The sequence below is a fragment of the Podarcis erhardii genome, assembly GCF_964252035.2.
Source record: "Podarcis erhardii genome assembly, chromosome: 1".
NCBI classification, from domain to species: domain Eukaryota; kingdom Metazoa; phylum Chordata; class Lepidosauria; order Squamata; family Lacertidae; genus Podarcis; species Podarcis erhardii.
This window is the reverse complement of record NC_138497.1, coordinates 112,809,685-112,823,160: the sequence shown is the minus strand read 5'-3', so window position 1 is coordinate 112,823,160 and position 13,476 is coordinate 112,809,685. Positions and strand designations below refer to the sequence as shown.

The 13,476-nt window shown below is 40.8% G+C and overlaps 1 protein-coding gene across 4 annotated transcripts in view; it reads right to left on the bottom strand.

Annotated features, from left to right (window-relative positions):
* Positions 1 to 351: 351 nt before the first annotated feature.
* LOC309340308 (uncharacterized protein) overlaps positions 352 to 13,476 on the bottom strand; it is a 43,110-nt gene continuing 29,985 nt past the window's right edge. For 2 of the 4 annotated variants that reach the window (XM_081859008.1, XM_081859006.1), the window contains 10 exons: positions 13,023 to 13,091; positions 11,843 to 11,923; positions 10,911 to 10,946; positions 9,592 to 9,628; positions 8,317 to 8,874; positions 6,614 to 6,855; positions 5,599 to 5,677; positions 5,206 to 5,337; positions 3,977 to 4,168; positions 353 to 2,584 (listed from right to left, as the gene is read on the bottom strand). In XM_081859008.1, coding sequence (XP_081715134.1) covers positions 3,978 to 4,168; positions 5,206 to 5,337; positions 5,599 to 5,677; positions 6,614 to 6,855; positions 8,317 to 8,874; positions 9,592 to 9,628; positions 10,911 to 10,946; positions 11,843 to 11,923; positions 13,023 to 13,091 — 1,425 coding nt within the window. In that variant the 3' untranslated portion in view covers positions 353 to 2,584; position 3,977. Of the gene's footprint in view, positions 2,585 to 3,976; positions 4,169 to 5,205; positions 5,338 to 5,598; positions 5,678 to 6,613; positions 6,856 to 8,316; positions 8,875 to 9,591; positions 9,629 to 10,910; positions 10,947 to 11,842; positions 11,924 to 13,022; positions 13,092 to 13,476 lie in introns of all 4 variants that reach the window. The other 2 variants (XM_081859007.1, XM_081859009.1) reach the window with 2 other exon arrangements.

Genomic DNA, 13,476 nt, shown 5'->3' with positions numbered 1-13,476 from the left:
GTGTTAAATGTGTTAAATAAAATTAAAAATGTCTAGGCTATTATTGCTATGAAATATCACTAAATACCAATATTGTGACAACCAGTATTCTGTTAGTTGGTGGAAAGGTGTGCATGCATATTAAATACAAGTTTGAGATGCCAGCAACTACAATATTTTTAAATAATGTACAATGTGTCTAAAGTTAAGATTTTTGTTAACCACTTGTGTGTGTGGTTGCTCAGAAATCCCACAGACTTCAAAAGGACTTTCTCTTAAGTAAGCATGCATAGATTGCAACATTAACATTAAATCCACAAGGCACTTGAAAGAACCAAATAAACTTATGAATTGGACAGAGACTACAGCCTGTATATAAATCTATTTTGAAAGAATATTATTTATTCTTGGTTACATTTTCACAAAAGCAAACATTCAGTTCTAAATATCTTCCTCATATGACGTGATTAAAAGAAACAGTGATTTTTAATTAACACAGTGAGATGAGATGTTAGTTTTGCATCACCACTCAGATTTTTCTAGTGGCACAGAAATACACTTAGTGCAAAAAGTATTTTAGTATAGTTTATGCATAAAGTACCTTTTGCATGTTTAATGCTGATATATGTATACTAGTAAACAAAAACAAAAAACCTGGAATGCAGATATTTATGGGCATATGCTGACAGAGGTAACAAATTAACAACCCACTTTGAAACATGTATGCAGTACTGATGTATCTACCTGCAGTGCCAGTATTCTACTGAGCAAGCAGTAGTTTTGTGAAACTAGCATGGCATAGTGTTTGATGCCCACATTCTAATCTCTTATATTTTGGCTCAGCAAGTTTTAGGACTGAGCCATATTAATATACAATTTATTTGGATACGTTTAATGTAGCTTTACAGGTAATTTTGCCATGCTGCCTGCTTGTCAATATTCACTTTCAACAGCATAATTGGAATGCTATGAGCTAGTTTGCATATAACACTCTTAACCATGTTTTGCTGCTATATGCATGAGCTGGAACAAGAGCAAAAGCCTCACACTTGTATGCTCCCTACTCTCACACAGCCATAAAAAAGACTTGTAACAGTTACTTTCACTTTTCACAAATCTTGGCTTATCACATATAAAGCGGAGATCGTGGCTTACAACAAACGGGTTAAATAAGGCAGCTTTGTAGCCTATGCTTTGAGGTTAGCTTGTTTAAAAACTAAGGAAGAGAGGAGATGAGGCTTTGATGAGGTTCTTTCCATAACTTAGCATTACATGTGAACTAGTCCAATGGGTGAAAAACCTCTAGCACATCATGAGGCATGTATAGTATCTAAAAGACATGGTTTGAGGCCAAAAAAAGAGGGTCATGTATCATGCCCAAAGTTACATAACAAGTTTATCAAGTGATGCAAATGACCAAGGAGTTTGTTAGGGTATAATAATGTTTTTAGGATTAACTTGTGCAAGCTAACCTGTGCAGCACTCCTTTCTCAGAAGTACGCTTCCATTTTGGGGTTAATTGCAAATAATTGTGCATAGGGTTGCAGGCTTAAAGAAGTATCTAATTTCTACCCCTGAGTAACATTTACCTGCAGATTCCAACAGATGGAAATCCTCATTCATTCTGGAATATAGTCCACAGGCAAACTGAAAATTGTGGAGCGAGAATTTGATGTGTGTATAAGGAAAGGGGTACTATTGGTTATAGTTTTGCTGGCTCTATTAGGTTCTTGGAGGCTGCTAGCTCTAAGGTCCTACAAAGAGCCCTCATACAGGAATTTATAACATTTCCTGGCAAACATAGTACCATATAGCTTTCTAGATTCCCATGGGTAAAACTACATATTACCAGGAAAAGACAGGGTTCTTAACATCATGTTTCTACCATGTTTCTACCATGAGTTAAATGAGACCCTTTTGAATTGGCAAATCACTCCTCCCCATTGTTTCCGGGTTATTTATTGCCCCGGCTGAGCTCCTAAATTAAAAGCGAACGTGGCAGGGGGCAGGGTAAAATCAGCCTCAGTATGGGGAAGTTTCTATTCACAATATAAGATACAACATTTACTTTTGTTTTGTTAATGTTTTACAATCTACAAAGCATGCACGATTGTTTCAGATGTGAAGGGTGTTATCCAATGGTATGGTTTCTGTGAGTAGAACGGAAAAGGAAGCAGCTTTCAGAAATCTTCCCTCCCCCCCCCCTTGTTGGCCCCCCCAAACCGCCTAAATCAGCTCTAAATCCAACCATCTGAAGCAGATTTAAAGGCTGTTTTCCTTCCCATTCCCATGACACAAGGCCTTACTGTCAGCTGAGCAGTGTGATGATACAATCCGAACGTATGTGTGGGCTCAGTATGTGTCTTAACATTGCACCTGCATGTAAGCTCTGTTTCGGAAATAGAAGATAAACTGCTCCATTGACTTCAGTAGGACTACAGTGGAATAAGTGGTTTGAGGATACCGGTCATCTTTCCTCTTGTTAATCAAGTACAAAATACAAAAAGATCTTAATACATTTGCACAAAATCTCCCCTCTCTTGGCTAACAATCTTTTCTGTTGAATTCTGCTTGGTGAGCGTCTCTGTTAATATCCTTCGGCCATCTGTAAAACAGGACAAGTTATATAATTTGTACTGATAAATATGAATTTCTCTATTAAAGCAAAATGAAATCCGAGTGTTGTGTTCAGAACTTGTTTCACAATTTCCTGTTATACTGTTTCCCCAGTGTAACCAAGTTCCTTATCAGAGCATCATTGACATTAGATTTGAAAATATTCTGTGTGCACATCATACAACTAAAGCACATCCTCTCCAAGAATCCTGGGATCTGTAGTTTGTTAACAGTACTGGGAACTGTAGCTAGGATTTGTTCACAGGATTCTTTGGTGGGGCCGTGCTTTAAATGTATGGTGGGTACACAGCAGACTGTGGTTCTCTTCTTTGCTAGAGGGTATCCATTCTTAAGGAAATCAGCCCTCAGTGCTCACTTGAAGGACAGATCGTGAAGCTGAGGCTCCAATACTTTGGCCACCTCATGAGAAGAGAAGATTCCCTGGAAAAGACCCTGATGTTGGGAAAGATGGAGGGCACAAGGAGAAGGGGACAACAGAGGACGAGATGGTTGGACAGTGTTCTCGAAGCTACCAGCATGAGTTTGACCAAACTGCGGGAGGCAGTGGAAGACAGGAGTGCCTGGCGTGCTCTGGTCCATGGGGTCACGAAGAGTCGCACACGACTAAACGACTAAACAACAACAAGGAGTTAGGACTTCTTCCTCGCTTAGAGAATCTGGTGAATAGGAAAGTGAAAGAGCTATTTATCCAGGCAGATGTGTGGGACAGGATTAGAAGACGGAAACAACGCAGCTTCAGGATGCTCAAGGCATTGATCTATTCCAAGAGGGTGTGGCAGAATAGCTTCTTCCTCTAGCAGATTATTGGAACTCATAGAGGGAGAGAAAAAAGAGAAGACCCCCTGAGACACAGTGATCCCCAGCTGCTGCTTGTCTTCTGGCTAGGTCGAAGTCACAGCCTTCCTCCACCCTCTTACAAATATTTTGCAGCTGATTTTTTTTTGGGGGGGGGGGGTCCCGCCATGCAGTTTGAGAACATCAGGTTTAAGTCCACAAACCAGTGGGACTACTAACAGTATGGTATTGACAGTGTGTGGCACAGGTCACACAACCTGTATCATGTTGAGAATTACTTTTTCATGCGCAACCTTGATTTTTCAAATTTTATTTCTGAAGCTCTGATCTTGGGTGAGAGTGAAAGGACACACAAGTGTAACATGAACCTCTCCACGATCATGAAGCCCTTGAAAGTGTGATCTTATACAAGTCTATTCATAAGTAAATTCCAGTTTGTTCACTGAGGCTTACTCGCTCATAAGCATGCATAGGAAAGCAGCATTCTTTGAAATATTGGGGCAGTGTCAGCACAGGCTCTTCCCAGAACTACAAGAGTCTGTAGAAAAGCCTTGTTGGTTCCTACCTCAAGAGGAAAATACGCAGGTCTTTTTACAGTCTTCCTCGATATCAAAGCGGTTAGCATTTCCATCGCAGCCACCATACCAAAACTGAGCACAAGAATTGGCTTGCTTATCATAATACCATTTTATAATATACACACGGCATGGTCCTTGATCTAATCTTAATTTACATTGTGGAGGGCTCAAGAGATTTTCTTTAAAAAAAACAAAAACAAAATATAATTATTCTCATTATAGTGCTTTACAAAAGTAACTGTGGCAATAAAGTTCAAATTTAATCAAACATTTACCATGTTAGAAGTTAAATTTATGAAGGTAGTGCCGATATACGCTACCCCGCCCCCGCCACATGATGGATGGATAAATGGGTAGAGTTTCTCCTTCTCTTCAGTATTTCTCCAATCTTGCTTTACTCACATCTCTACTATTGTTTAAAACTTTTCCTCTCAATTTTTCTCTACCCTTATTAAAACACACCCACCCACCCCTTTTCTGTGTCAATCCCTTCCCATATTCAAACCTGTTCCTGCTCATTTTCTCAGCTGCCTCATGTGATAAAAGGTGTGGAGCCCTCAAATATTCCACAGGACAGGCGTCTCCACCACTTCTGTGAAGGTGGCATTCCTGGGTACCACGTGTATACTGTACATTAAATCACATATAAAAATCCTGTAATCACCCTCTAAACCTCTGGAAACCCACAAAAATCCGCTGAACTCCACCACAATTGCTCCCTCCAAGCCTCCCTCCAAACCCCAACTCTCCATAGGCTTCAAAGATCTGGGCAAAGACTCATAGGATTGCAGTTACAAAGGCTCATGGGATGGCCATTTCCCCCCTTTTCACACAATTTTTGCTGCTTTCCCGCTCTTTTTGCCCCTTTCCCGCCCTTTTGCAGTATAAACGGGTTTATTTACTTTCAGGCATCGAGCATATGCACAGTTGCGCATAAGTCAAATGCGCGTAAGCGGGGAGACGCCTGTACCTTCTTTATACTTTGCTCCAACTTCAGCTATTGTTTAATAACCCAATTTTCCTTGCAGTTCCCTCTCCCCTTGCTTTACTCAAACGTCTGCCTTCATTTTCCACACCCGCTACTGCTTCATGCAAATCCCGGATCGCGAGGAGGCACTGCAGATCCTCCAATGAGGGTTGCAGAATGACATCATTACATTTTTATTATATATAGGGCGAAATGGAAGAGCGTTAAAACTTTGATACATGTAATGACCTGGTTTGGGTGTAGGTGGCATGGAGGAAGCTGATGAATGAGAAGGTGGGAGCGTTTTCTCTGCTGTTAGCGATGCCAAAGGCGGTGATGACGATGGTGATGATGGCAATGATGGCAGTGCTGAAGTAACTGCTGCAGAATATAATGTTATACACACAGAGAGAAAAAACCATTCAAGAGACATGTCATGTAGCTGATGAAGTAGATTTTAATCCCTGAAGGTTTATGCCATAATAATACCTGCAGTGTCACATTATTTGTTATTTTTGCTGCAGCGGACTAACATGGCTACCCCTCTAGGAATTTAAGGAAAGGGTGGTGAGGTTGGTTTGTTTGTTTTTGTTTTGCCTATGAGACATATCCTGTTAAGAACTAGATTGCAGAAAGAATTACCTTTAACAGGAGACAAAGAGGAGAGATCATCAGGTTCCACATTGTAGTTCTCATGAGATGACCTGTGCAATTCTTTGGTCTGAAACAAATTCAGTTTTGTTAATTTTAAAATTTAGTGGGGACTTACCACCAGTGAACTTAACATTTACTGCCCTCAATAACTTAGGCCCCAAATATCTGAAAGGCCAACTCCTTCCCTACAGACCCTCTTGGCTGAGAAACCTCTTGGTAGTTCCACCGCCCTCAAAATTCAGGGAGTGGTGGCCCCAGAGAGGACATTCTCTGTGCCCTAAGCTGAAGAATTCCCTCCCCACAAAGCTGCATCTGTCTCTTGCATTGTTCAGTTTTGTCATACGCTGAAGATGCACCTCTCGTCTTTTGATATCTGATACATATATTTCTAGAACTCCATCTATTCTTCTGATCGTAAATTGTTTTAATATTGTATTTTTACATTGCTGTAACCCACCATGTCACTTTATAGGGAACAGCAGCTTAGATAGATAGATAGACAGATAGATAAACAAACAAATATTTGTTCTGTGATACAGAAAAGCCTAATAGAGACCTGCTTCATTTTACTTCTGTCCACAAACAACCACTTGTGTTGGTTCTTTGTACATGAAAGTCATATATGCTTCAAGTTCAAGACTAAAATGTAGGTTCCAGAGCTTTCAAATAGTGTTTGCCTGATTTACGGAAACATGAAGATTCAACAAGGTGATTGCAGGCTTTAGATAAAATTACCTTTAAATTAAAAGCACTGGAATTAGATCCTTCATTGAAATAGCTTAATGGCTAACTAAGCTACTTACTGAAAATAAGTATTCAGGTTCAAAATACTGAGCTGCAAAGTCAGTTCTTTACAACTAATTTTTAAAGAAAACCTTATCATTTTGTATTTTTCAGCTGTGAACTGTCCTGGGATTCAGATGAAGGGTGATATACAAATTTAATAATAATTACTACAAGTAAAAAGAGAGAATCCAGAAAATATCCAGTAACCAATGAGTACCGGGATTAATGGTTGAGAAGGCTGGCCAAGATTTATAGAATCCTCTTTCACTGTTGTTTCAAATTCATTTGATAAAACTGACTGTCCATTATTACTGTTTGTGTGCAATATGTATTGTGAAGAACGAGAAGATACTGAGTGGATAGATGGTCCATTTATGCTTCCTCCAGCTCCAATCCGATTATATATTAAGGCCCCATGTTCATCTTCACAAAACTGGTTAACAAGTTTCGACTCCAAAGCTTGAAACAAAAGAAAATAAAGACCCATTTAAAAATCCCAAATGTTGAAAAAAAATACATTTTGTTCAAGAAATAATATTACTCATGTAATTTTCACTATGTTGAAACTTTTTTTTTAAAAAAAGTAATTGTTTCTTAAGTCTTGGGATAGCTGTTGGAACATTCTTTTCTTCACATATGGCAACCCCCAAAGCATAGCCATTTATGTCAAAGTAAATGGGTTGTGTCCAGCTAAGTTTTACTCAGCAAACCCCTTGAAATTTGGGGACTTCGGTTAATAAAGCCCATAAATTTCAATGTGTGTGCTCTGAGTATAAGCCTTTTCCTCTGATGGGACTCAAGGCAGTTTACAGATAATAATAAGAACCATTAAAAACATAGAAAAAAACAAAACACCCCCCCATAAAAACCATACAAACACTGGCAGTGGAACAGGGCGGGGGACGGGGAGAATGCACCGCCTCCGGCACCATCGAGGAAGGGGTGATACCATCGCGGCCGCCCCCCCGATATGTGCCGCACAACCCACCACCGCTCTGGGCGCCCCCCCCAGGATGCACGTCACACCCCCGCGGTGGCGCACCACACCCCCGGGGCGCACGCCACATAGTTGATGTGCCACACCCCCAGGGCACACGCCAGCCATGCCCCCACCTGCTCTCCGCCCCCAGTGCCGGAGCATGCAGCTTCGCCACTGAATACAAATAATTACAATAAAAGCAGCATGGCACCCACCCCTCTGCAAAGCAAGAATTTGCACATCATATTTTATGTTTTTGTGCTTGCACAAAAGTTGGTATATTTTGCCCTAAGCATTTATTAACTGGTGCAGCAAACTATTAAGATAGGTCCACAATATGAAATTCTTATTTGTGTAATTTTAGGAAAATACATAAGAAAGTCTTGCTTTAATTCCTACCCCCTTGCCCTGAGTGGAGAACAACAGAGGTCTTAGCAGAGTTCTCCCTTTGAGAACCTCAGCTTCTCATTCCTGTTTGCTTGTGTCCTGGGTCACAAAGGGAGAAGAGAAGGACTGGGTGATCCATTCTATTTCTGGTCCATGTCAGTGTTGTCTATATTCATTCTTAAGTCTTTTCTGTCCTGTTTCCTTATTAGTGTGGTGTGGTTTTTGTTTTTTTTTTTAAAAAAAACCCCCATATATTAACTATATATCAACTATGCATGCTTTTACACTTCAGCTATGGCCACTTTGACATGCAGACCCCAGAGCATTGAATGTGGAGCAATGCAGCCCTTGGCCTAAGAAAAGTTAACTATCTCTATAGCTTTGGGATATAAAATCTATGGATGAACATAACATTCCTACATGGCATGCTCTACATCCACTATGTTGTTCCAAGACCTTAGTGAGGGATGTAGAGGGTAATCTTTGACTGGAGGCACCCAAAAGCTTGAAGATGATCTGTGGGGACCAGTAGTTCTTTTAAGAGCCATGATCACCTGGAAGAGTATTAAAGTCGTCAATGAGGTACATATGTTCTCTGTCAGGGTCCGATGCAATGAGATTCAGCTCCCGCAAGAATTCAACTTGTGTTGGGTCTGAAGTGTTCACAATTCCAATGGCATACATTTCGATGTTAGCTGCATGAGCCTCTCGGACAGCAATATCCAACTTGACGGCTTCTCTCTTATCCGCTTGGCCATCTGTGAGGACTATGGCAACTTTCCTCACGCCAGTTCGAGCCCCAAAAAATCCTTCCTGCGTTGCTTTACGGATGGCTGTGCCTGTGTAAGTGCCTTCTCCCATATATAACATCTTCCTGATTGCTTGTTTCACATCCTGTTGAGTTGTGTACCTATTAAGTCCAAATTCAAGCCGAACCTCCAGGCTGTAGAGGACAAGGCCAATTCTGGTGGCATTTCTCCCTACAGTTACTCTGTCTACCAAAGCAGTGACAAAATCTTTGATTATTTCAAAATTCTCTGGGCCCACACTTTCAGAGCTGTCAATCACAAACACAAGCTCCATAGGTATCTCCTTGCATTTGATACCACAGCCTGCAAAAAAGAAAAACAAACCAAATCCATTCAGATAGACCATATGGCTTGCTTTAATTATATACTATATTCCCGATGTGTGATGTATATGAAGATAAGTGCATTTTTTAATTAAAAAAGGGAAAACAATTGCAGCCTGCTATGAATTGACTTAACAGCTACACTCTTCTTAGGATAGAAGTAAGATTGCAGATGAAACAGAACCAATTTAAATTACTTGATGGCTTTAATGGAGACCTTAGTATGACCAAGACTTTCAAATTATCTATTGCTAATGTGAGATTCACAGTGCTCACAGTGATAGATGGAATCAAAAGAACCTTCCCACAGTGACAAACTCCCCGGTAGGTCAGAATCTGGCCACTCCCCATTAGGTCAGAATCTAAGATTAGCCACAATCGGGCTGTGGACCGAGCACTGCTAATATTTTGGGACTGACAGAACACTTTCTCCTTTTGACTTAGCAATGTAGGCTAAATTTAAAAGTGCCTGCCAAAGGCAGACATCTGTTAGTGTTCTAATTCTCACGGCTCTTTCTGGGTGCTAAACTATTTAAATGTGATTTTTTTAAATATTAAATTGACATCTCAAATGATTGGGCGACCTTTTCATTTCCCCTTGGAGTTGCAGATGTTTCGATAATCATTTTCTGGGAGGAGGAAATGATCAGAACAAACAGGCATAGGATTGGAATGAGAAGGCTTGTTGAAAACTTACCACATATCTCTTTAATCAATTTAATTATATCTTCTCTCTAGGTTAGAAAAGATAAAGAGTTCACATATACATTATCTGACGTCTGCTTTATTCCCAGCAATTTATAGCATGGTCTCTGCTGGCATACCTCAGATTTCAGGCATTTTTCATCATCAGAGTTGTTGCCAATATTGTTCATGCAATGAAGCTTAAGCACTTAAGTACTGGACCATTCAGTCAATGCTTAAATGCTGCAATGCATCGTGGCTTAGGGAGCTTTAAGAGTAGATGCGAATACCCCTGGAAGTTCATAGGCTGCCTTTTGTGTGTGCAGGGGAATATTATAATCTCAATCGGATGCTGCAGCACATTTCTTAAAATATAGAATTTATTTCTCCTAATGGAGACATTTTAGTAAGGCAACTTTTCCACCACCTGCATTTCACAAAGATTATTCTACCGTAGCCAATTCTGTATTGGCTATTGTATGCATCAAATCATTTTGCCTGAGTTGCCCAAGGATGTAAGATAGGATGTCTTTGGTGTCCCACTTACACACATACCAACACTGCTGTGCTGTTCGTGTGTGCGGAGTGCAGTGGAGCACTCCTGGTGGCAGTGTTGCTGCTTGCTAGGACAGAGATGGGGGTGAGATCAAGGGAGCTTCAGGTGTGTGTGCATTTGTGGGGTTGCCACTGCGTTTGCTATCACTTTACCTCGCCTCATCCCCATCTCAGTAAGCACAGCACCTCCACTGACTTAGCACAAAGGTGAGCCAAGGTGGGTGGGCAGGTGAAAGTCCACCAGTGCAGTCTTTCAGCAGGGGGACCAGACATCCAGCTGTGGGTGTTGAAGACAGAGCAGCTCAAGCAAGAAGTATCCTGATCTTAAATCTGAAAGTGAAGATCCATCTACTCTCTGGACAGAGCTCCAGAAACACCAACATCAGCACACCTGGAACTGAGATCTGTACCTCCTTCAGCCTAGGTCAGTTCCCTCTACAGCACCATTTTGAGAAATATACATTTAATAGTTGGTCGGTTTCCTACAAAAACACTACCATGGCTACCATGGTTTCTGACCTACTTTTAAAAAAATATGTGATGTCTACAATGTCATTTTTATTTCATTTGGCCTCTTTTATCCTCCTTTTCCCATTAGCCAGGAAATTATAAAGAAATACTCTGAACAACATACTTTGGTATTCAGTGAGCTTTCTCTATATATGCCTTCTTCAAATAAAGCATTAAAAAAATCTTTTACAGCTGCTCAGTGACACATACAGAGATTGAGATAATATTGCATAAATGAATTTTCTTTCCAAAATATTAATTGCTTACTGTTAGACCTTGCTCGCCCTTTGCTCCAGTTCTGCCCTAAAAAGACAACCATTCATTAAATAGCAATAACATTTTATTATTTATGCCCCACCCATCTGGCTAGGTTTCCCCAGCCACTCTGGGCTGCTGACATCATATCTAAAAACATAAAACATAAAGCGTTAAAAACCTCCCAATACAGGGCTGCCTTCAGATGTCTTCTGAAAGTTGTGTAATTCCTTGACATCTGAAGGGAGGGCATTCCCCAGGGAGGGTGCCACTACCAAGAAGGCCCTCTGACTAGTTCCCTGTAACCTAGCTTCTCACAGTGAGGGAACCAGCAGAATACCCTTGGAGGAGGACCTCAGGCAGAACGATGGGAGTGGAGATGCTTCTTCAGGTACACAGGACCAAGGCCATTTAGGGCTTTAAAGGTCAGCACCAACACTTTGAATTGCGCTCGGAAACATACTAGGAGCCAGTGAAGATCCTTTAGGACTGGTGTTATATGGTCCCACCAATCTCTTAGAACAATCTGTGGGATGATTTCCTTGCTACTGTTTTAAGGTTGAAAATGTTTTATGTATTTTATTTTGCTGTGTTAAGTAAGTTACAGCATGATTATGAACCATTCTGAGATTTTTTAAATTAAGAGCAGTATTTAAATGATTTTAATTTATAACTAACAAACAGCATAAGGAGGGTTGTTATTTTTTTTAAAAAAGAAAACAATCAACAACAAATACTTGTGTGGGGAAAGGAATTTGGAGAGGAGAATTTGGAGAGGAGAAGTCTCCTGGGAGAAAGGAGTATTTAATGCTTTCCCTGCTCTAAATTGTTCCCCTTCATGCCACTCCTCCCACTCCCATGGGGTTCAAATGTGTGTCATTTGTAGTTAGATGATTTTTTAAGTGAAAAAGTATTAATGATTTCTTATGCATATTATTACATACAGGTTCTCCAGCTGAACCAGGGTCACCCATGTTTCCCTTCTCTCCTTTTCTTCCTCTTTCTCCAGCAGCTCCACGATCACCCTTGGAATTAATTACACAACATTCGTAAGGCATCACATTAATAACCTCTGTTTGAAACAACATGCACTGATGGGAAAGACAAGATAGTATTATGTCAAAGTTCCCTACATTTTGCAGCAGAAATGGACTCTACCATATGAATTCCAAATACATACATTTTTTAAAAAATGCATGACTTGACAGGCCTGATCCATCCTAATTTCTTGACCACTTAGCACATCAAGACATAATTAAAGCCCCCAAACTGGCCGATCCACCGAACCAACTCCCCACTCCACTCTCAGCAGACTGGGGTGTAGAAGGGAGAGAACTCTGGCACTTAGAGCATGATATTGTAGTCAGTGGCTGTGTAACTGATGTGATTTTCTGGAATAATCACAACCATTCTAAGTGCTCAAGGTATGAAGAAACTCCCTTTGAGTGAATTGATTGGTGGAACCTGTCAATCAGGCTAAGAGGCAGCAGATGGTAGGGTGCATAGATCTCTTTTGCTTGTGATCACCAGCAACAGGGGTTCAGAGATATTAGAGCGGGTGGCGCTGTGGTCTAAACCACTGAGCCTCTTGGGCTTGTTGATCGGAAGGTTGGGGTGAGCTCCCGTTGCTCTGTCTCTGCTTCTGCCAACCTAGCAGTTCGAAAGCACACCAGTGCAAGTAGATAATTAGATACCGCTGCAGCAGGAAGGTAAACAGTGTTTCCATGCACTCTGGCTTCCATCACGGTGTTTCGTTGCGCCAGAAGCGGTTTATTCATGCTGGCCATATGACCTAGAAAGCTGTCTGTGGACAAACGCCAGCTCCCTCAGCCTGAAGCAAGATGGGCGCCGCAACCCCATAGTTGCCTTTGACTGGACTTAACCATCCAGGGGTCCTTTACCCTTTTACCTTAGAGGTAGTAAATAATCATCTCGACCCATAGCTATTAATGAGTATATTTAATCCCCTTAATTTAAAATTGTCTAATCTTCCCATACTATATATTTCAAAATGCTCATAACATTAATTCCACTGCTTTTTTTGTTTTAAATAGATTACGAGTAACTTCAAACAGCTAAACTGGGTAACAGGTAGAAACCTGTTTTTAGATTTTGATACCATACCTTGGGTCCAAGAAGCCCTTCTCCAGGAGCCCCACGGGGTCCTGGCATTCCTTGAATTCCTTGCTCACCCTGAAGGCAAGGCAGAATCATTGACATTTATTGTCTACCCTAAATCAACCTTCATTGGTTACACAAATTTGATTAAAAGTAAAAAATAAATAAATAAGGGAAATGTTTTTTATTTGAGCTGTCTGTTCATAAATAATCTTACACTGAAAGACATTCCAGCAAATGTAGCACTTCACGCAGACTGAATTCTGCATATGTTCTCCTTGGTGCCACATATTAGTATTTTCATCATTATGTATGTTTTTGTGCAGATGTTGTGACCCACTTTGGATCATGACTCAGTAGTCAGCAGCAACCCACCAGCCGAAAACCAATGGAGTAGGTAGTGGCAAAGTGCTACAGCACCTTGTGGCCTTCAATATGTTGTTGAATACCCAGGACCCAT